This window comes from Heterocephalus glaber, unplaced genomic scaffold (assembly GCF_053883595.1).
Source record: "Heterocephalus glaber isolate CG9 unplaced genomic scaffold, H.glaber_assembly_v1.0 deba00001649, whole genome shotgun sequence".
In the NCBI taxonomy this organism is placed as follows: Eukaryota; Metazoa; Chordata; class Mammalia; order Rodentia; family Bathyergidae; genus Heterocephalus; species Heterocephalus glaber.
In genome coordinates, this window is record NW_028258401.1 from 119,536 (window position 1) to 143,317 (window position 23,782).

General features: G+C 49.8%; 1 protein-coding gene and 1 pseudogene across 2 annotated transcripts in view; one reads left to right on the top strand and one right to left on the bottom strand.

The window, feature by feature from the left end:
* Positions 1-1,508: 1,508 nt before the first annotated feature.
* Positions 1,509-8,651, top strand: LOC147822367 (52 kDa repressor of the inhibitor of the protein kinase pseudogene; annotated as a pseudogene). The gene has a single exon (XR_015445744.1). The product of XR_015445744.1 is annotated as a 52 kDa repressor of the inhibitor of the protein kinase pseudogene (transcript).
* An 854-nt stretch (positions 8,652-9,505) lies between these two features.
* LOC147822368 (uncharacterized) overlaps positions 9,506-23,782 on the bottom strand; it is a 105,238-nt gene continuing 90,961 nt past the window's right edge. Inside the window, exons 47-56 of the mRNA XM_087196989.1 lie at positions 23,199-23,253; positions 22,301-22,428; positions 20,183-20,237; positions 19,285-19,412; positions 17,167-17,221; positions 16,269-16,396; positions 14,151-14,205; positions 13,253-13,380; positions 11,135-11,189; positions 9,506-10,364 (exon numbers count right to left, since the gene is read on the bottom strand). Coding sequence (XP_087053115.1) covers positions 10,193-10,364; positions 11,135-11,189; positions 13,253-13,380; positions 14,151-14,205; positions 16,269-16,396; positions 17,167-17,221; positions 19,285-19,412; positions 20,183-20,237; positions 22,301-22,428; positions 23,199-23,253 — 959 coding nt within the window. The 3' untranslated portion in view covers positions 9,506-10,192. The remainder of the gene's footprint in view (positions 10,365-11,134; positions 11,190-13,252; positions 13,381-14,150; positions 14,206-16,268; positions 16,397-17,166; positions 17,222-19,284; positions 19,413-20,182; positions 20,238-22,300; positions 22,429-23,198; positions 23,254-23,782) is intronic.

A 23,782-nucleotide genomic window follows, 5' to 3' on the forward strand; every position in this document is an offset into this window, starting at 1 on the left:
TAGAGTTCATTTGAACATGAACCTAAACCTTGTAGCAATATAAAATACATTTGCCTTAAACCTCTATAGCCTTTATATCATTACATTTTCCTATAATTTATAAAGTGTGAGAAAGATTATTTTTATGTTGTTCTGTGCTGCATTTCTTAGACTATAAAATGTGGCTACTACAAAGTTTGTGTTTACATAGGTGGCTTGCACTCTGTTCCTGCTGCCCAGTCAGGGCTCCAGGGGCCACCACCAAATGACAGCAAGGACACAGGATAGAAGCATCTGGACAACACACCCAGGAATATGATGGACAAATATCAGACTCATGAAAATGCAGCCAAGAAAAAAAGAAATGACAATTTGGGACAGGGTGAGGTGGACAGAGAAGGAAAGAAACTGTGGAGGAATCTGCTTATTATAGCAGACATTAAAGACATCACCACCTGATCTCAGTTTGCAGATTTTATTGGAATACTGTTTCAAAGAAACAAAATTAAACAACAAATGGGCATTTTCAACACTGACTTACAATGAAATATTAACAACTCGTAGCAACTTGTGCTGGGTAGAACAAAAATGAAACCCAGAAAATAGATGCAAGGAACCTATCCCAAAAGGCACAAAAATATTTTCTAAACACTCAAAAAAATCATTTTTGGAAAGACCTTATATTCTTCACACTTTCTGGGTGTTGAGGCAGTGGACAGAGTATAATAATAATGCAGAACTGACAGCCACCCGATTCCATTGTGACAATGGTTACAGATCAATTTCATCCATTAGGTAGATAGAACTGAGGACAATGTTGAAGAGGGGGTTAGCAGTGATACATTACATTTGGATCTCAAGAAAAACCATGGTGTAGGCAGGTAGGAGAAATGGTAACTGGGATATGTATGCCTGGGTGGAAATAACACTATAAATGGCAGGTAACTGGCTAGAAAGAAAATAAGTGCTGCCATGGTGTTGCCCAAGTTGAAGATATCATGTAAAACTGTCAAAGTAACTATGAGACACTTGTCAAATGAAGGAGAACACAGGGGCCTAAACGTTCTTAGGGTGACATGAATCTCAAGCCCTCTGATCCTTCCTGCATTCCAAAATACTCACATGCAGCATGGAGAAAGAACTGTGAGGAACACAATCTACAACATATGGTAAACACAGCCTCACATGTAGAATATAAATATAATATGAGATATAATATAATATAATATAATATGAGGTTTGTGAAAAAACCTTAGGTAAAGGTGTAAATATATGCTTAGGGTAATGTGAAATCTGAGCTATATGATACTTCTGAAATATCAAACAAAACCCATATGCAAAGAGAACGAAAGACTAGGAGAAATACAATCTACTCCTTATGGTACAATGTGCCTAAAAGCATCTGGAGTTCAGACTGGTAGAACTATGAAATAAGAAAGCTTCCATTATTTAGATCCTTATCTACCAAAATGATCATGAAATAAAAAGACTATAAAACTGAATTTTTAAGTAGATTTTAGAGACAATACCATTCTAATAATTCTTGTTAACCTAACAGGATTAAAGTTGAAATTCAAAGAGACAAACTGGATCTAGGCCTCTGGCTTCTGGAGTCTGTGTCACATGTGGAGTTGGAAGTAGTGTGATTTTGAAAAACAAAAACTGGCCTTTGGAATAAAAATCAACTGCAGTCCCTGGTTGAGAATACAGTTCTCACAAAGCATCGCTCCTGTGTTCTGATGACGATGCAGCTGGTATGTTGTTGCAGACATCACTATAAAGTGATGAATCTCCTTAAAGTGATGAATCTTCTTAAATCAGCAGTACCTTTCCTGGCTCCAGCAGTATGTGGGAGCTGAGAGGGAGAGAGAAATGAAAGGACAGTCTTGGTCAGGTCCTGTGGACAGGCGGGCCTGGAGGTACTGCTCAGTGGTGACACAGACCAGAGGTAACCTGAGCTCCGGGGGAGAGAGTGCTGAGGGCTGGGGCTCAGGCTGCCTCGAGGGGAAGGCAACCTCCACAGGGCCGAGGAAACCCTCCTGATCTTGCAGTCTCACCCTGGTGCAGGGCTCAGGGCTCTGGCTGGCCCACCAGCAGCTGGCAACATCAGCCGCTGTCCTCCGGATCCTCTCTGGTGACCACAGTGAGAACTTTTCACATGGTCTTGGGCAGGGGTGACCTTGGCCCCAGTGATGCACATGTTTAGAGACTGCTGCAGGCAGGAGAGGCCACTTCCAGGAGAAACACATCCTCTGTGACTCCGCACACCGGGATGAGGGGATGAGTGTGCAGGCAGTGGGAACACTCAGCAGAAACAACACCACCCTCGGCCAGTCCCACATTTACTAAAGAGGACACACTGAGGCCACAGGACAGGGCAGAAAGATGAGCGCTAGGTGAAGTCACACGAGCCTCCTGGACAGTCCCGGTCCTAGAGCCCAGGACCCAGGCCCTTTCCATAAAAAATCACCTTGGAAGGGCCAGAGGCTCCAATCTGAGGCCTCAACCTCACCATGGCCAAGTGGACCACATGGAGTGATGGGAATGAGGACGCCAAGGCTGGAGAGAAGGGTTTTTCCAAAATGGATCAAGGGAGAACAGAAAAAGGCGTCACTCAGAATGGGAAGAGACAAGGGCAGCCAGTGAGTGTAGCTGCAGCCCAAGGTCCTTTCTAATGCTTCTTAACTAAATTTACAAATCAGTGCAGGGAAGGACCAGACTGAGTTTCACTGTCCTCTCTCCCTCTGTGTTTTCCTTGCTTGGCAGGCTCTTTGGGAAAGTGTGTTCTTAGTACTTGAAGTGAGTGTGCAGAGTGGCACAACAAAGTAATGCAAACAGCATTCTCTGAGTTGCTATTTTCAAACCTCATCATACCTGCTTCAAAGGGCTGAGACTAAAGCCTTTTATTTGGAGATTTTCCTTAATGAAAATAACTGACCCAAAGTAGCTGGGTGTGGTGGCGCATGCCTGTAATCCCAGCACTTGGGAGGCTGAGGCATGAGTTTCACCATGGGTTACAGGTGAGTCTGAACTACAGAGAGCAACAGTGTCTTAAAAAACAAAAGCTAGGGCTGGAGATTTAGCTCAGTGGTGCCCCTGCCTGCCTCACAAGCGCAAGGTCCCAAGGACGATCCCCTGTATTAAAAAAGACAAAAAGCCCAACAAAAAAACCTCCTGGATGATATGTCCAAAAGTAAAACCTTTAAAATGTCCAGCTGATTTAATCAGAGGGCTGTGAAATCAATATGGTGCAATGTAAAGTGTAGATTCTGCACTCAGAATTTTTTTTTTTTGGTACCAGGGATCGAACTCGGGTCCTTGCATTTGTGCAGCAGGCAGCGAAACCACTGAGCTAAATCCCCAGCATGTAAAGTGTAGATTCTACATATAAAAATGAAAACAGTGCTGAATTCCATTATGAGCAACAGGAGATGCATTGCTTTTCCTTGTGTGAGTTTCAATGAAATTAGTACTTCTATCTTACATTATTTTGTACTCCAGGTAGTCTGGGCTCATATTCTTCCAGCTGAGAGGATGTAGCTCAAAATCCAACCACTTCCATGGTTCCCTGTAACTGCTTCCGGGTTAACAGACAGACTGGCTGGGAGGCAGGGAGGCCCCCTGCAGGCTGATGGAGGTGCAGCCCTTGTGTGGGGTGAGCGCACACCGGGGCCCTGCTGAGCTGAACAGTGATCCCTCTCACAGGAAGGAAATGTCACACTCACCGGGAGCTTTGTGAAGACACATCGAGCCCACCTCATGCCCTCGCCATTTAATGAGACCCTCACTAGTGTGTTCGAGGTGCTCATCTTACTTCACATCACCCAGGCTGTGACGCGGGAGCTACAGAGACCGTGAGTGACCCAGCCATTCCCGTCACCACTCTTCATCTCGCCATCATCTCTCATGCCTGACTCCTTCCCTCTGGCCCTCCGGGTTCTCTCTTCCCTTCCACAGTTTCAGGCCAACCCTCCCTTGATGGTCAGACTGCTCTAAGTGGCACCAGTCTGGCCCTGAGAGAGCAGAGGCTCCTGTCTCCTCACAGTGCCCTGGCAACTCACACACAGATGGGAGCCTCAGACCCTTCCTTCCTACTTGGGGAGAGCAGCCACTGCTGTCCTGCATCAGCGTGGGTTGCGAATCTCCAGGGATCAGAGCAAAGGCTTAGGTGGCTCTGCCAGTTCCACCGTCAAGGTGCTGTCCAGGCTGCGTTCCCACACAGTTGTTCCCGGGGAAGTATGAGTCCACGGGCACCTCCCATGCTCGGCTGGGAAGCCCTTGTGGCCAGGCTGCCTGGGGGGGTAGTTGAAAGAGGCTTCAGGACGCACAGCTGTGGTCCCTTTGCTGCGCTCCCACAGTACCCATTTCTGATGTCCCCGCCTGTGGGTGGCACCACTGAGTGATGCAGGCACAGAGGGAGACATTGTGTGCATGCAGGAGACCTCACCTTCTGTGTCCCTTGGGATGCTTGGTTGGCACTGCCCAGACAGGACTGGCCCTAAATGGAACAGTCACTCACCTGAGCCCAAGGGCTGCAGTGACAAAGGAGGCCCCACCTAGCACCCCCTCGTCCTAACCAAAAGGTCCCCTGTCCCATTAGAAGGCTACATTAGAAGGGTGCCAGGCCCAGGAAACAGAGAGGGCAGCTTTCTCCACAGGAACAAAAGGACATGGAAAGACAGGGCCTCACGACTGGCCCAGGGTAAGGGAGTGGAGAAACTGCAGCAGGCAGCTTGTTGTAGGAACTTTCCAGGACTCGGAACCTGGGGACCGAGTGGTGTCTGAGGGTTCTGTCCTCCCCGAATCCCCAGTGTGCTGCACATAGGGGTGACAGGAGCTGAGAGGAAGAGAGTGGTGAGGGCGGTCCCTTACAGCAGGAGCAGCGGAATCTGGATCCTTGGTTGCTAGGGAATGATGCTGGTGTGACACTTACATCACCTGTCCCTGCAGTGGGGCCAGAATAGAGGGTGCAGGAACAACCCTGAACAACATCAGATGTTGGATCTCGGAAAAAGGGGCCAATAACCTAGGCTAGAGAAAACACAGGCCATGGAAAAAGGATGCTGGGAAAACTGGTGGTCCATGTGCCCAAGATCGACTCTGCCCATCTCTCTCACCCTGTGCTGAAAGCAAACGCCAGTGGATCATACATCTGGGCATAAAAACACAAACTCTGGGAGAAGATACAGCGTAGCCATGGACGTCCTCAGTAGAATGCCCACAATGTAGAACAATAACAAGCTACAAAACCTACAAATGGAATTGTATTCGATCATAAAGGTTCCTGGAAGTAAAGGAAACCAACAAGAGAATGAGTAGAGATCTACCAAATGGGAAAGACATTTGTGACAGCCAATTTCTCAGACACAGAGGGAATATCTAGAAATAGCAGAACTCAAAAACATCCAATGTGAAATATAAAAGGTCCTGGCGTGCCCACTGTGGGACACACCTGACCTCCGTGCTTCACTCCTTTCCTACAGCCTGACTCACGGCACTAACTGGCCAACTGAAACCAACACATCCTTGACAAAAGCAAGAGAAATGGTCAGCAGGCACGAGACAAGGAATACCCATAAAAACAACACCAGAGTCTGTCTTATTCCAGCAAGAATGTCTATCACGAAGAACAAAGGCTTGAGAGCTTGCGTGGAAAAAGGACCCTTCTGCTTTGCTGGGGAGAATATAAACTGGTAGCACCCCAGTGGAAATTAGTGTGGGCTTTCCTCAGAAAACTCAGAAGAGAATTCCACTGGACCCAGCTACCCCTCTCCTGGGCATCTGTACGAGAGAGTGGAAGTCATCGGAGCATAGTGCTGCATGCACACACACGCTGGCCATTACGACTTACATCTAGATGTCCCCCCAAAGCCTTCTCTGCTCAGAGGCTGTGCGTGTGGCAAGAGACTGGATCAGGCCTGTGATACCAGGGCTAGTGCACAGATGGGTTTATGTCTGGGTGTGATGCTGGGAGAAGCCTGGTGGGAGGAGAGGGTCCTTCTGGCCGTGCCCTTGAGATAGCTAGACCCTTCTTCCTGCCTCCAGCCTTTGCTTCTTACTGCCTGCCTCGCCATGAACTCTTTCTTTTCAACCACGCCATCTTGCCATAGAACCAGCCAACTATGGGTGGAAACATCTACAAATTGTCAGTCAAGGCTCCTGGCACACACGCCCCTCCCCCCCACGCGCTGGTCCTGCAGAGCAGGTTGGCAGGCCTGGCTCCCCTCCCTGGCCCTGATGGGCAGGTGGGAGGGTTGCCCTGAGGAGGAGGGGAGGGGAGGACTGGGCCGGCCGGTGGATGGGCGATGATGCCGAACTTCTGTGCGGCACCCAACTGCAGGCGCAAGAGCAAGCAGTCAGACCTGGCCTTCACGTTTCCGTGGGATCTGGCCAGATGCCAGAAGTGGGTGAACTGTAGGAGAGCAGACTTAGAAGATAAAACACCTGATCAGCTAAATAAACATTATCAATTGTGCGCCAAACACTTTGAGACCTCTATGATCTGTAGAACTATACATTTTGCAGAGGCATCAGAAAACTAAAGAATGATTGGGTTATTTTATTTCTCAAAATTAATTGAAGCAGATACTTGTGAAGTCATTGGGAGAGTCCTTATAGCACCATTCTTTGAGACAATGCAATACCAACAATATTTGATCTTACCAGTCATTTGAACAATCCACATAGTAGCCACAGAAAACAAATAAAAGAATTCAGTGAAGATGAAATCAGGACACTGAAACAGAAAAATATTGATGAAAATTCTGAACAGGAACAGAAGCATAAAGAAACAAACAATAGCAATGCTCAGAATCCCAGTGCCGAAGTTCAGGGGGATGAATAGGATGAAGACATTTTACCTTTAACCCTTGAAGAGAAGAAAAACAAAGAATATTTAAAGTCTCTATTGAAATTTTGATTTTTATGGGAAAACAAAACATACCTCTGGATGGGCATGAGACCGACGAAATCCCGGAAGGTCTCTTTACACCTGATAACTTCCAAGCTTTGTTGGAGTGCCAGATAAATTCTGGTGAAGAGGTTCTGAGAAAGCGCTTTGAGACCACAGCCGTTAACACATTGTTCTGTTCAAAAACACAGCAGAAAGAAATGCTAGAGATCTGTGAGAGCTGTGTTAGGGAAGAAACCCTCAGGGAAGTGAGAGACTCACACTTCTTTTCCATCATCACTGATGATGTGGGGGACATAGCAGGGGAAGAGCACTTACCTGTCCTGGTGAGGTTTGTTGATGAATCCCATAACCTGAGAGAGGAGTTTGTGGGCTTCCTGCCTTATGAAGCTGATGTGGAAATTTTGGCTATGAAATTTCACACTACAATATCTGAGAAGTGGGGACTAAATATGGAGTATTGTCGTGGCCAGGCTTATATTGTATCCAGTGGATTTTCTTCTAAAATGAAAGTTGTTGCTTCTAGACTTCTAGAAAAATATCGCCAAGCTATCTACACACTGCTCTTCCTGTGCCTTAAACATGTGGTCAGCAAAATCAGTGCCCGTGGTGGGGGTATCAGTTGCATTGGGAACAATTGAGGAAGTTTGTTCTTTTTTCCATCAATCACAACTACTTTTAGAACTTGACAATGTAATTTCAGTTCTTTTCCAGAACAGTGAAGAAAGGGGTAAAGAATTGAAGGAAATATGTCATTCTCAGTGGACAGGCAGGCATGATGCTTTTGAAGTTTTAGTGGACCTCCTGCAAGCACTTGTTTTATGTTTAGATGGTATAAATAGTGACACAAATATTAGGTGGGATAGCTGTACAGCTGGCTGAGCATTCGTACTCTGTAGTGCAGCAACAGATTTTGATTTTATTGTTACCATTGTTGTTCTTAAAAATGTCTTACCTTTTACAAGGGCCTTTGGGAAAAATCTCCAGGGACAAACTTCTGATGTTTTCTTTGCAGCCAGTAGTTTAACTGCTGTATTACTCACTCAAAGAAGTGATGGAAAATATTGAAGTTTATCATGAGTTTTGGTTTGAGGAAGCCACAAATTTGGCAACCAAAGTTGATATTCAAATGAAACTCCCTGGTAAATTTCGTAGGGCTCAACAAGGTAACCTGGAATCTCAATTAACCTCTGAGAGTTACTATAAAGAAACCCTGAGTGTCCCAACAGTAGAGCACATTACTCAGGAACTTAAAGATATATTCTCAGAACAGCATCTCAAAGCTCTTAAATGCTTATCTCTGGTACCCTCAGTCATGGGACAGCTCAAATTCAACACATCAGAGGAATATCACCCTGACATGTACAGAAGTGACTTACCCAATCCTGATACACTCGGCTGAACTTCATTGTTGGAGAATCAAATGGAAACACAGAGGGAAAGACATAGAGCTTCTATCTACCATTTATGAAGCCCTCCATCTGCCTGACATTAAGTTTTTACCTAATGTGTATGTCTTGCTGAAGTTCCTGTATATTCTTCCTGTGATGAAGGTTGAGAATGTGCACTATGAAAATGGACGAAAGTGTCTCAAAGCATACTTGAGGAACACTTTGATAGACCAAAGGTCAAGTAACTTGGCTTTAACATAAATTTTGATATAAAACATGATCTGCATTTAATGGTGGACACATATATCAAACTATATACAACTAAATTAGAGCTTCCTACAAATAATTCAGAAACTGTTGAAAATACCTAAGAGACTTTTACAGCAGGCTTTTTCTTATATTTGCTGTTTGAAAGAAAAGCTATAAGGGGTATGTAGGCCCCTAATCACTGAATATGTTAGCCCACAGGCCTGTCATTAAATATATAAGCCATTGATAATCTGTATATTTAAATGGTCCCTCTGAATCCTCGTGTGCCTGAGACCTGTCTGTTCTTCTCGATGGTTCCACTGCCTGCCTCCCAAGTGCAAGGTCCCAAGTTCGATCTCCAGTACCAAAAAAAAAAAAAAAAAAAAAGAATGACAGAAGATGGAATTGTAAGTGCCACACTTCTTTTTGGTGTGACCCCTGCTGGTGGCATTACGGAATTGTTTTAAATCGTTTTAGACAACACACTCATTGTGGATCCACTTTCAAGTATTGACTTGTCAGTTTTGAAGAAATAAATTTTGAGGAGGTATGGGAGAAAATGCATCTTACAAAATGTTATGGTAAAGGCCATCATTGAAGTGTGATTAGTAGGAGTTTTAAGTATGATATTAAAAATCTGATGGGCAGTTAAGAGAATTACAAAAGAAAAGTTTATGAGCTTGCCAGATTTCAATGTAGATTTTGCCTTTATTAAATGAGCTTAAAAGAAGAGATTACAAGTAAAGCTTGAATGGAAAAGCTTGCCACGGTTATTACACAACGGGTTATTGCTCTTTACATTCCTTTGTGGAACATCCATCTTCCTAAGTTTCTTAGCAGGTAAATGTTGAACACCTTTGTGTCGTGGTCAAGGGAGAAGCAGGCCATTTATGCAGGCAACTAACTTGTCTGTTTTCTTGTCTCTTTCCATGACTCTTATCTACTGCCTCATCAAGACTTATAAGCAGCACTGAAAACAAGCAAAATAAATGTTTTGTGGTTTATATTGAATACCGAAAATAATTGCTGTTATATTTGGTGAATTTTGTATAGTTTATTTCAATCTAAATAAAATGTGAATATTCAAAAAAAAATTCTCAAGTCAAAATAAACATTTCCTCCTTTCATTTGAGTCAGAGATTCTGCTAAAGCAAACAGAAAGGAAACTGAGACACTTGTACAAGCACAAGAATTACAGATATGTAAAATATGGAAGTGGTCCCTATGCCCATCAAAGACGAACGGACGATGAAAAGGTGGAAAACGTACATAAGGAATACTACAGAACCATGAAGAGAGATAAACTGGAGACACCGATGGCAAGGTAGATGGCTACTGAGATCATAATTATAGGTAAAACAATGAACTTCGGAGGTGGAAATATGACAGGGGGGATCTCCAACAGGACACACCCAAAGGAAAAAGAGTTTCGACAGCCAAAGAAAAGACAGACGCCTGGAAATAGGGAGGTAGAGTCCGAAGCGGCAAGGGAGGCCCAAGGACCAGGACGGGAGGGCGTGGTGGTGGGTCCGGGAGAGTACAAAGGATCCAGATGGGGTACGGACATGCTCCAAATCCCCAAGGGTCATGTCATCCTCCTATGCTGCAGACACACACTAACGAGGAAAGAGAATGAGCCTGACTATCTCCCCAGGTGGCACACTCAACTGGCCTCACCCAGCAAAGAGGGAACCCAGTGCTCCTCACCGGGGAAGCCCGGACTCCAGGCAGGCTCGGGGAACGTTGAGACGTTGCACCATGTGGAAAAGGTCGAATAACTTTCATCTACACTGTGTGCCAGGTAATTGGCGGCACTGTCTCCGCCCTCCAGGTACCTGTAAGGAGAACAGCATGGTAACCAGGAAGGACTGGCCTTCACAGCTATCCCCTGGTCCGCCCTGGACCCCTAAAGAGAGGCCACAGGACACACAGGGGACATTCTGGAGCAGTGGAGTTCCGTGGCAGGAGGATCCCAGGAGAGGCCCAGCAGCCTGCACACATCGGCAAATTCCCAGGGTCCCTACTCAAAAGATTTCCGTAAAGGGCCTGGAGGGGTACACACAGCTCAGTGTGAGCAGGTGTGTGGCACATACACTGAGAAGCATCCAGGTGCTCCAACATCAGAGCACTGGGCTCCGTGTTACTTGCAGGGCACCGGGGAACAAAGGGACCTGAGGACCTGCTGAAGCCCAGTGATCCAGGGTCTGCCCAGCCTGTCCTTTCCATACTGCAGTCACGCAGGGTTTGCTGTTTGGTTTGGGGCCAATTTGTGCTGTGGAATCCCCACCACCAAACTGAGGCCAAACTGCACAAAGAGGGGGAGTGTCTCCTCTCTCAACGGCCTCCCACAGGAGAGTGTTGAGCTGCCTTGCCCTGAGTGCAGGGAAACCCGAGTGTAGTTCACTGTGGGCGACGGGGACTCCAGGTGACCAATCCTGCAAAGTAAGGGGAGGTGCGATCCAAGACAAAAACAAACTCTGAAAAGAGTTCACTTCCAGCTTGGCAGAATAGATCAAGTAGGGAAACTGACCACTTCCCGCTTTTCCCTGCACCTGAGATCTCACAGGCCACCTCTGCCTCCATAGCCCGTGACCCTCACACTCACCAGGCAGAAACGGACTCCCACGCCACTTCCTCTTGCTTCCAGGTGGACTCAGGTCCTGCAAACACAAACAAACACACGCACACATACAACAGTCATGACCTGAACTCACCTCAAGACCCAGTACAAAACCCTGGTGGCCAACGGAAGTGAATGAATGGCTCTCTCAGTGAGACAACAGGACACCCGGGGGAACATGCTCGGGAGACTCAGACTGTCTCCTAAGGAACGGGAAGACTTCCTCACTTCCGTCCCTGGGCAGACCACGAGAGACACAATGGTACCAATGCACGCACACAGACAGCTGGACGTAGGGAACAGAATAGAGGGTGCAGAAACAACCCCCAAAACCCTCAGACACTGCATCTTGGGCAAAGGAGCCAATAACCTAGGCTGGAGAAAACACAGGCCACGGAAAAAGGGCGCTGGGAAAACTGGTGGTCCACGTGCGCAAGATCGACTCTGACCAACTCTCTCACCCTGTGCTGAAAGCAGACGCCAGTGGATCATACATCTGGGCATTAAAAACACAAACTCTGAGAGAACATACAGCGTAGCCATGGACGTCCTCAGCAGAATGCCCACAATGTAGACCAATAACAAGCTACAAAACCTACAAATGGCATTGTACTCGAGCATAAAGGTTCCTGGAAGTAAAGGAGACCCACAAGAGACTGACTGGAGACCTACCAACTGGGAAAGACATTTTTGCCAGCCAATTCCTCAGACGGAGGGGGAATATCTAGAAATAGCAGAACTCAAAAACACCCGACCTTAAATCTAAAAGGTCCTGGCGTGCCCACTGTGGGACACACCTGACCTCCGTGCTTCACTCCTTTCCTACAGCCTGACTCACGGCACTAACTGGCCAACTAAAACCAACGCATCCTCGACAAAAGCAAGAGAAATGGTCAGCAGGCACGAGACAAGGAATACCCATAACAACACCACCAGAGTCTGTCTTCTTCCAGCAAGAATGTCTACCACGAAGAACAAAGGCTTGAGAGCTTGCGTGGAAAAAGGACCCTTCTGCTTTGCTTGGGAGAATATAAACTGGTAGCACCCCAGTGGAAATTAGTGTGGGCTTTCCTCAGAAAACTCAGAAGAGAATTCCACTGGACCCAGCTACCCCTCTCCTGGGCATCTGCACGAGAGAGTGGAGGTCATCGGAGCACAGTGCTGCATGCACACACACGCTGACCGTTACGGCTTACATCTAGATGTCCCCCCAAAGCCTTCTCTGCTCAGAGGCCGTGCGTGTGGCAAGTGACTGGATCGGGCCTGTCATACCGGGGCTAGTGCACGGATGGGTTTCTGTCTGGGTCTCATGCTGGGAGGTGAAGCCTGGTGGGAGGAGAGGGTCCTTGTGGGCGTGCCCTGGAGATAGCTAGACCCTTCCTCCTGCCCCCAGCCTTTGCTTCTTACTGCCTGCCTAGCCGTGAACTCTTTCTTTTCAACCACGCCATCTTGCCTTACAACCAGCCAACTATGGATCGAAACATCAACAAACTGTCAGTCAAGATAAACCTTTCCCCCTTTCATCTGTGTCAGAGGTTTTGCTCAAGCAAACAGGAAGTAAACTGAGACACTTAGGCCAGCACCAGCATTACAGAGAGGTAAAACGTGGAAGTGATCCATATGCCCATCGAAGACGAACGGACGATGAAAAGGTGGTGAACGTACACAAGGAATACTGCTGAACCATGACCAAAGATAAACTGCAGGCACTGATGGCAAGGTGGATGGCTATTGAGGTCATAATTAGAAGTCAAACAATGAACGTCGGAGGTGGAAATATGACAGGGGGGATCTCCAACAGGACACACCCAAAGGAAAAAGAGTTTCGACAGCCAAAGAAAAGACAGACGCCTGGAAATAGGGAGGTAGAGTCCGAAGCGGCAAGGGAGGCCCAAGGACCAGGACGGGAGGGCGTGGTGGTGGGTCCGGGAGAGTACAAAGGATCCAGATGGGGTACGGACATGCTCCAAATCCCCAAGGGTCATGTCATCCTCCTATGCTGCAGACACACACTAACGAGGAAAGAGAATGAGCCTGACTATCTCCCCAGGTGGCACACTCAACTGGCCTCACCCAGCAAAGAGGGAACCCAGTGCTCCTCACCGGGGAAGCCCGGACTCCAGGCAGGCTCGGGGAACGTTGAGACGTTGCACCATGTGGAAAAGGTCGAATAACTTTCATCTACACTGTGTGCCAGGTAATTGGCGGCACTGTCTCCGCCCTCCAGGTACCTGTAAGGAGAACAGCATGGTAACCAGGAAGGACTGGCCTTCACAGCTATCCCCTGGTCCGCCCTGGACCCCTAAAGAGAGGCCACAGGACACACAGGGGACATTCTGGAGCAGTGGAGTTCCGTGGCAGGAGGATCCCAGGAGAGGCCCAGCAGCCTGCACACATCGGCAAATTCCCAGGGTCCCTACTCAAAAGATTTCCGTAAAGGGCCTGGAGGGGTACACACAGCTCAGTGTGAGCAGGTGTGTGGCACATACACTGAGAAGCATCCAGGTGCTCCAACATCAGAGCACTGGGCTCCGTGTTACTTGCAGGGCACCGGGGAACAAAGGGACCTGAGGACCTGCTGAAGCCCAGTGATCCAGGGTCTGCCCAGCCTGTCCTTTCCATACTGCAGTCACGCAGGGTTGGCTGTTTGGTTTGGGGCCAATTTGTGCTGTGGAATCCCCACCACCAAACTGAGGCCAAACTGCACAAAGAGGGGGAGTGTCTCCTCTCTCAACGGCCTCCCACAGGAGAGTGTTGAGCTGCCTTGCCCTGAGTGCAGGGAAACCCGAGTGTAGTTCACTGTGGGCGACGGGGACTCCAGGTGACCAATCCTGCAAAGTAAGGGGAGGTGCGATCCAAGACAAAAACAAACTCTGAAAAGAGTTCACTTCCAGCTTGGCAGAATAGATCAAGTAGGGAAACTGACCACTTCCCGCTTTTCCCTGCACCTGAGATCTCACAGGCCACCTCTGCCTCCATAGCCCGTGACCCTCACACTCACCAGGCAGAAACGGACTCCCACGCCACTTCCTCTTGCTTCCAGGTGGACTCAGGTCCTGCAAACACAAACAAACACACGCACACATACAACAGTCATGACCTGAACTCACCTCAAGACCCAGTACAAAACCCTGGTGGCCAACGGAAGTGAATGAATGGCTCTCTCAGTGAGACAACAGGACACCCGGGGGAACATGCTCGGGAGACTCAGACTGTCTCCTAAGGAACGGGAAGACTTCCTCACTTCCGTCCCTGGGCAGACCACGAGAGACACAATGGTACCAATGCACGCACACAGACAGCTGGACGTAGGGAACAGAATAGAGGGTGCAGAAACAACCCCCAAAACCCTCAGACACTGCATCTTGGGCAAAGGAGCCAATAACCTAGGCTGGAGAAAACACAGGCCACGGAAAAAGGGCGCTGGGAAAACTGGTGGTCCACGTGCGCAAGATCGACTCTGACCAACTCTCTCACCCTGTGCTGAAAGCAGACGCCAGTGGATCATACATCTGGGCATTAAAAACACAAACTCTGAGAGAACATACAGCGTAGCCATGGACGTCCTCAGCAGAATGCCCACAATGTAGACCAATAACAAGCTACAAAACCTACAAATGGCATTGTACTCGAGCATAAAGGTTCCTGGAAGTAAAGGAGACCCACAAGAGACTGACTGGAGACCTACCAACTGGGAAAGACATTTTTGCCAGCCAATTCCTCAGACGGAGGGGGAATATCTAGAAATAGCAGAACTCAAAAACACCCGACCTTAAATCTAAAAGGTCCTGGCGTGCCCACTGTGGGACACACCTGACCTCCGTGCTTCACTCCTTTCCTACAGCCTGACTCACGGCACTAACTGGCCAACTAAAACCAACGCATCCTCGACAAAAGCAAGAGAAATGGTCAGCAGGCACGAGACAAGGAATACCCATAACAACACCACCAGAGTCTGTCTTCTTCCAGCAAGAATGTCTACCACGAAGAACAAAGGCTTGAGAGCTTGCGTGGAAAAAGGACCCTTCTGCTTTGCTTGGGAGAATATAAACTGGTAGCACCCCAGTGGAAATTAGTGTGGGCTTTCCTCAGAAAACTCAGAAGAGAATTCCACTGGACCCAGCTACCCCTCTCCTGGGCATCTGCACGAGAGAGTGGAGGTCATCGGAGCACAGTGCTGCATGCACACACACGCTGACCGTTACGGCTTACATCTAGATGTCCCCCCAAAGCCTTCTCTGCTCAGAGGCCGTGCGTGTGGCAAGTGACTGGATCGGGCCTGTCATACCGGGGCTAGTGCACGGATGGGTTTCTGTCTGGGTCTCATGCTGGGAGGTGAAGCCTGGTGGGAGGAGAGGGTCCTTGTGGGCGTGCCCTGGAGATAGCTAGACCCTTCCTCCTGCCCCCAGCCTTTGCTTCTTACTGCCTGCCTAGCCGTGAACTCTTTCTTTTCAACCACGCCATCTTGCCTTACAACCAGCCAACTATGGATCGAAACATCAACAAACTGTCAGTCAAGATAAACCTTTCCCCCTTTCATCTGTGTCAGAGGTTTTGCTCAAGCAAACAGGAAGTAAACTGAGACACTTAGGCCAGCACCAGCATTACAGAGAGGTAAAACGTGGAAGTGATCCATATGCCCATCGAAGACGAACGGACGATGAAAAGGTGGTGAACGTACACAAGGAATACTGCTGAACCATGACCAAAGATAAACTGCAGGCACTGATGGCAAGGTGGATGGCTATTGAGGTCATAATTAGAAGTCAAACAATGAACGTCGGAGGTGGAAATATGACAGGGGGGATCTCCAACAGGACACACCCAAAGGAAAAAGAGTTTCGACAGCCAAAGAAAAGACAGACGCCTGGAAATAGGGAGGTAGAGTCCGAAGCGGCAAGGGAGGCCCAAGGACCAGGACGGGAGGGCGTGGTGGTGGGTCCGGGAGAGTACAAAGGATCCAGATGGGGTACGGACATGCTCCAAATCCCCAAGGGTCATGTCATCCTCCTATGCTGCAGACACACACTAACGAGGAAAGAGAATGAGCCTGACTATCTCCCCAGGTGGCACACTCAACTGGCCTCACCCAGCAAAGAGGGAACCCAGTGCTCCTCACCGGGGAAGCCCGGACTCCAGGCAGGCTCGGGGAACGTTGAGACGTTGCACCATGTGGAAAAGGTCGAATAACTTTCATCTACACTGTGTGCCAGGTAATTGGCGGCACTGTCTCCGCCCTCCAGGTACCTGTAAGGAGAACAGCATGGTAACCAGGAAGGACTGGCCTTCACAGCTATCCCCTGGTCCGCCCTGGACCCCTAAAGAGAGGCCACAGGACACACAGGGGACATTCTGGAGCAGTGGAGTTCCGTGGCAGGAGGATCCCAGGAGAGGCCCAGCAGCCTGCACACATCGGCAAATTCCCAGGGTCCCTACTCAAAAGATTTCCGTAAAGGGCCTGGAGGGGTACACACAGCTCAGTGTGAGCAGGTGTGTGGCACATACACTGAGAAGCATCCAGGTGCTCCAACATCAGAGCACTGGGCTCCGTGTTACTTGCAGGGCACCGGGGAACAAAGGGACCTGAGGACCTGCTGAAGCCCAGTGATCCAGGGTCTGCCCAGCCTGTCCTTTCCATACTGCAGTCACGCAGGGTTGGCTGTTTGGTTTGGGGCCAATTTGTGCTGTGGAATCCCCACCACCAAACTGAGGCCAAACTGCACAAAGAGGGGGAGTGTCTCCTCTCTCAACGGCCTCCCACAGGAGAGTGTTGAGCTGCCTTGCCCTGAGTGCAGGGAAACCCGAGTGTAGTTCACTGTGGGCGACGGGGACTCCAGGTGACCAATCCTGCAAAGTAAGGGGAGGTGCGATCCAAGACAAAAACAAACTCTGAAAAGAGTTCACTTCCAGCTTGGCAGAATAGATCAAGTAGGGAAACTGACCACTTCCCGCTTTTCCCTGCACCTGAGATCTCACAGGCCACCTCTGCCTCCATAGCCCGTGACCCTCACACTCACCAGGCAGAAACGGACTCCCACGCCACTTCCTCTTGCTTCCAGGTGGACTCAGGTCCTGCAAACACAAACAAACACACGCACACATACAACAGTCATGACCTGAACTCACCTCAAGACCCAGTACAAAACCCTGGTGGCCAACGGAAGTGAATGAATGGCTCTCTCAGTGAGACAACAGGACACCCGGGGGAACATGCTCGGGAGACTCAGACTGTCTCCTAAGGAACGGGAAGACTTCCTCACTTCCGTCCCTGGGCAGACCACGAGAGACACAATGGTACCAATGCACGCACACAGACAGCTGGACGTAGGGAACAGAATAGAGGGTGCAGAAACAACCCCCAAAACCCTCAGACACTGCATCTTGGGCAAAGGAGCCAATAACCTAGGCTGGAGAAAACACAGGCCACGGAAAAAGGGCGCTGGGAAAACTGGTGGTCCACGTGCGCAAGATCGACTCTGACCAACTCTCTCACCCTGTGCTGAAAGCAGACGCCAGTGGATCATACATCTGGGCATTAAAAACACAAACTCTGAGAGAACATACAGCGTAGCCATGGACGTCCTCAGCAGAATGCCCACAATGTAGACCAATAACAAGCTACAAAACCTACAAATGGCATTGTACTCGAGCATAAAGGTTCCTGGAAGTAAAGGAGACCCACAAGAGACTGACTGGAGACCTACCAACTGGGAAAGACATTTTTGCCAGCCAATTCCTCAGACGGAGGGGGAATATCTAGAAATAGCAGAACTCAAAAACACCCGACCTTAAATCTAAAAGGTCCTGGCGTGCCCACTGTGGGACACACCTGACCTCCGTGCTTCACTCCTTTCCTACAGCCTGACTCACGGCACTAACTGGCCAACTAAAACCAACGCATCCTCGACAAAAGCAAGAGAAATGGTCAGCAGGCACGAGACAAGGAATACCCATAACAACACCACCAGAGTCTGTCTTCTTCCAGCAAGAATGTCTACCACGAAGAACAAAGGCTTGAGAGCTTGCGTGGAAAAAGGACCCTTCTGCTTTGCTTGGGAGAATATAAACTGGTAGCACCCCAGTGGAAATTAGTGTGGGCTTTCCTCAGAAAACTCAGAAGAGAATTCCACTGGACCCAGCTACCCCTCTCCTGGGCATCTGCACGAGAGAGTGGAGGTCATCGGAGCACAGTGCTGCATGCACACACACGCTGACCGTTACGGCTTACATCTAGATGTCCCCCCAAAGCCTTCTCTGCTCAGAGGCCGTGCGTGTGGCAAGTGACTGGATCGGGCCTGTCATACCGGGGCTAGTGCACGGATGGGTTTCTGTCTGGGTCTCATGCTGGGAGGTGAAGCCTGGTGGGAGGAGAGGGTCCTTGTGGGCGTGCCCTGGAGATAGCTAGACCCTTCCTCCTGCCCCCAGCCTTTGCTTCTTACTGCCTGCCTAGCCGTGAACTCTTTCTTTTCAACCACGCCATCTTGCCTTACAACCAGCCAACTATGGATCGAAACATCAACAAACTGTCAGTCAAGATAAACCTTTCCCCCTTTCATCTGTGTCAGAGGTTTTGCTCAAGCAAACAGGAAGTAAACTGAGACACTTAGGCCAGCACCAGCATTACAGAGAGGTAAAACGTGGAAGTGATCCATATGCCCATCGAAGACGAACGGACGATGAAAAGGTGGTGAACGTACACAAGGAATACTGCTGAACCATGACCAAAGATAAACTGCAGGCACTGATGGCAAGGTGGATGGCTATTGAGGTCATAATTAGAAGTCAAACAATGAACGTCGGAGGTGGAAATATGACAGGGGGGATCTCCAACAGGACACACCCAAAGGAAAAAGAGTTTCGACAGCCAAAGAAAAGACAGACGCCTGGAAATAGGGAGGTAGAGTCCGAAGCGGCAAGGGAGGCCCAAGGACCAGGACGGGAGGGCGTGGTGGTGGGTCCGGGAGAGTACAAAGGATCCAGATGGGGTACGGACATGCTCCAAATCCCCAAGGGTCATGTCATCCTCCTATGCTGCAGACACACACTAACGAGGAAAGAGAATGAGCCTGACTATCTCCCCAGGTGGCACACTCAACTGGCCTCACCCAGCAAAGAGGGAACCCAGTGCTCCTCACCGGGGAAGCCCGGACTCCAGGCAGGCTCGGGGAACGTTGAGACGTTGCACCATGTGGAAAAGGTCGAATAACTTTCATCTACACTGTGTGCCAGGTAATTGGCGGCACTGTCTCCGCCCTCCAGGTACCTGTAAGGAGAACAGCATGGTAACCAGGAAGGACTGGCCTTCACAGCTATCCCCTGGTCCGCCCTGGACCCCTAAAGAGAGGCCACAGGACACACAGGGGACATTCTGGAGCAGTGGAGTTCCGTGGCAGGAGGATCCCAGGAGAGGCCCAGCAGCCTGCACACATCGGCAAATTCCCAGGGTCCCTACTCAAAAGATTTCCGTAAAGGGCCTGGAGGGGTACACACAGCTCAGTGTGAGCAGGTGTGTGGCACATACACTGAGAAGCATCCAGGTGCTCCAACATCAGAGCACTGGGCTCCGTGTTACTTGCAGGGCACCGGGGAACAAAGGGACCTGAGGACCTGCTGAAGCCCAGTGATCCAGGGTCTGCCCAGCCTGTCCTTTCCATACTGCAGTCACGCAGGGTTGGCTGTTTGGTTTGGGGCCAATTTGTGCTGTGGAATCCCCACCACCAAACTGAGGCCAAACTGCACAAAGAGGGGGAGTGTCTCCTCTCTCAACGGCCTCCCACAGGAGAGTGTTGAGCTGCCTTGCCCTGAGTGCAGGGAAACCCGAGTGTAGTTCACTGTGGGCGACGGGGACTCCAGGTGACCAATCCTGCAAAGTAAGGGGAGGTGCGATCCAAGACAAAAACAAACTCTGAAAAGAGTTCACTTCCAGCTTGGCAGAATAGATCAAGTAGGGAAACTGACCACTTCCCGCTTTTCCCTGCACCTGAGATCTCACAGGCCACCTCTGCCTCCATAGCCCGTGACCCTCACACTCACCAGGCAGAAACGGACTCCCACGCCACTTCCTCTTGCTTCCAGGTGGACTCAGGTCCTGCAAACACAAACAAACACACGCACACATACAACAGTCATGACCTGAACTCACCTCAAGACCCAGTACAAAACCCTGGTGGCCAACGGAAGTGAATGAATGGCTCTCTCAGTGAGACAACAGGACACCCGGGGGAACATGCTCGGGAGACTCAGACTGTCTCCTAAGGAACGGGAAGACTTCCTCACTTCCGTCCCTGGGCAGACCACGAGAGACACAATGGTACCAATGCACGCACACAGACAGCTGGACGTAGGGAACAGAATAGAGGGTGCAGAAACAACCCCCAAAACCCTCAGACACTGCATCTTGGGCAAAGGAGCCAATAACCTAGGCTGGAGAAAACACAGGCCACGGAAAAAGGGCGCTGGGAAAACTGGTGGTCCACGTGCGCAAGATCGACTCTGACCAACTCTCTCACCCTGTGCTGAAAGCAGACGCCAGTGGATCATACATCTGGGCATTAAAAACACAAACTCTGAGAGAACATACAGCGTAGCCATGGACGTCCTCAGCAGAATGCCCACAATGTAGACCAATAACAAGCTACAAAACCTACAAATGGCATTGTACTCGAGCATAAAGGTTCCTGGAAGTAAAGGAGACCCACAAGAGACTGACTGGAGACCTACCAACTGGGAAAGACATTTTTGCCAGCCAATTCCTCAGACGGAGGGGGAATATCTAGAAATAGCAGAACTCAAAAACACCCGACCTTAAATCTAAAAGGTCCTGGCGTGCCCACTGTGGGACACACCTGACCTCCGTGCTTCACTCCTTTCCTACAGCCTGACTCACGGCACTAACTGGCCAACTAAAACCAACGCATCCTCGACAAAAGCAAGAGAAATGGTCAGCAGGCACGAGACAAGGAATACCCATAACAACACCACCAGAGTCTGTCTTCTTCCAGCAAGAATGTCTACCACGAAGAACAAAGGCTTGAGAGCTTGCGTGGAAAAAGGACCCTTCTGCTTTGCTTGGGAGAATATAAACTGGTAGCACCCCAGTGGAAATTAGTGTGGGCTTTCCTCAGAAAACTCAGAAGAGAATTCCACTGGACCCAGCTACCCCTCTCCTGGGCATCTGCACGAGAGAGTGGAGGTCATCGGAGCACAGTGCTGCATGCACACACACGCTGACCGTTACGGCTTACATCTAGATGTCCCCCCAAAGCCTTCTCTGCTCAGAGGCCGTGCGTGTGGCAAGTGACTGGATCGGGCCTGTCATACCGGGGCTAGTGCACGGATGGGTTTCTGTCTGGGTCTCATGCTGGGAGGTGAAGCCTGGTGGGAGGAGAGGGTCCTTGTGGGCGTGCCCTGGAGATAGCTAGACCCTTCCTCCTGCCCCCAGCCTTTGCTTCTTACTGCCTGCCTAGCCGTGAACTCTTTCTTTTCAACCACGCCATCTTGCCTTACAACCAGCCAACTATGGATCGAAACATCAACAAACTGTCAGTCAAGATAAACCTTTCCCCCTTTCATCTGTGTCAGAGGTTTTGCTCAAGCAAACAGGAAGTAAACTGAGACACTTAGGCCAGCACCAGCATTACAGAGAGGTAAAACGTGGAAGTGATCCATATGCCCATCGAAGACGAACGGACGATGAAAAGGTGGTGAACGTACACAAGGAATACTGCTGAACCATGACCAAAGATAAACTGCAGGCACTGATGGCAAGGTGGATGGCTATTGAGGTCATAATTAGAAGTCAAACAATGAACGTCGGAGGTGGAAATATGACAGGGGGGATCTCCAACAGGACACACCCAAAGGAAAAAGAGTTTCGACAGCCAAAGAAAAGACAGACGCCTGGAAATAGGGAGGTAGAGTCCGAAGCGGCAAGGGAGGCCCAAGGACCAGGACGGGAGGGCGTGGTGGTGGGTCCGGGAGAGTACAAAGGATCCAGATGGGGTACGGACATGCTCCAAATCCCCAAGGGTCATGTCATCCTCCTATGCTGCAGACACACACTAACGAGGAAAGAGAATGAGCCTGACTATCTCCCCAGGTGGCACACTCAACTGGCCTCACCCAGCAAAGAGGGAACCCAGTGCTCCTCACCGGGGAAGCCCGGACTCCAGGCAGGCTCGGGGAACGTTGAGACGTTGCACCATGTGGAAAAGGTCGAATAACTTTCATCTACACTGTGTGCCAGGTAATTGGCGGCACTGTCTCCGCCCTCCAGGTACCTGTAAGGAGAACAGCATGGTAACCAGGAAGGACTGGCCTTCACAGCTATCCCCTGGTCCGCCCTGGACCCCTAAAGAGAGGCCACAGGACACACAGGGGACATTCTGGAGCAGTGGAGTTCCGTGGCAGGAGGATCCCAGGAGAGGCCCAGCAGCCTGCACACATCGGCAAATTCCCAGGGTCCCTACTCAAAAGATTTCCGTAAAGGGCCTGGAGGGGTACACACAGCTCAGTGTGAGCAGGTGTGTGGCACATACACTGAGAAGCATCCAGGTGCTCCAACATCAGAGCACTGGGCTCCGTGTTACTTGCAGGGCACCGGGGAACAAAGGGACCTGAGGACCTGCTGAAGCCCAGTGATCCAGGGTCTGCCCAGCCTGTCCTTTCCATACTGCAGTCACGCAGGGTTGGCTGTTTGGTTTGGGGCCAATTTGTGCTGTGGAATCCCCACCACCAAACTGAGGCCAAACTGCACAAAGAGGGGGAGTGTCTCCTCTCTCAACGGCCTCCCACAGGAGAGTGTTGAGCTGCCTTGCCCTGAGTGCAGGGAAACCCGAGTGTAGTTCACTGTGGGCGACGGGGACTCCAGGTGACCAATCCTGCAAAGTAAGGGGAGGTGCGATCCAAGACAAAAACAAACTCTGAAAAGAGTTCACTTCCAGCTTGGCAGAATAGATCAAGTAGGGAAACTGACCACTTCCCGCTTTTCCCTGCACCTGAGATCTCACAGGCCACCTCTGCCTCCATAGCCCGTGACCCTCACACTCACCAGGCAGAAACGGACTCCCACGCCACTTCCTCTTGCTTCCAGGTGGACTCAGGTCCTGCAAACACAAACAAACACACGCACACATACAACAGTCATGACCTGAACTCACCTCAAGACCCAGTACAAAACCCTGGTGGCCAACGGAAGTGAATGAATGGCTCTCTCAGTGAGACAACAGGACACCCGGGGGAACATGCTCGGGAGACTCAGACTGTCTCCTAAGGAACGGGAAGACTTCCTCACTTCCGTCCCTGGGCAGACCACGAGAGACACAATGGTACCAATGCACGCACACAGACAGCTGGACGTAGGGAACAGAATAGAGGGTGCAGAAACAACCCCCAAAACCCTCAGACACTGCATCTTGGGCAAAGGAGCCAATAACCTAGGCTGGAGAAAACACAGGCCACGGAAAAAGGGCGCTGGGAAAACTGGTGGTCCACGTGCGCAAGATCGACTCTGACCAACTCTCTCACCCTGTGCTGAAAGCAGACGCCAGTGGATCATACATCTGGGCATTAAAAACACAAACTCTGAGAGAACATACAGCGTAGCCATGGACGTCCTCAGCAGAATGCCCACAA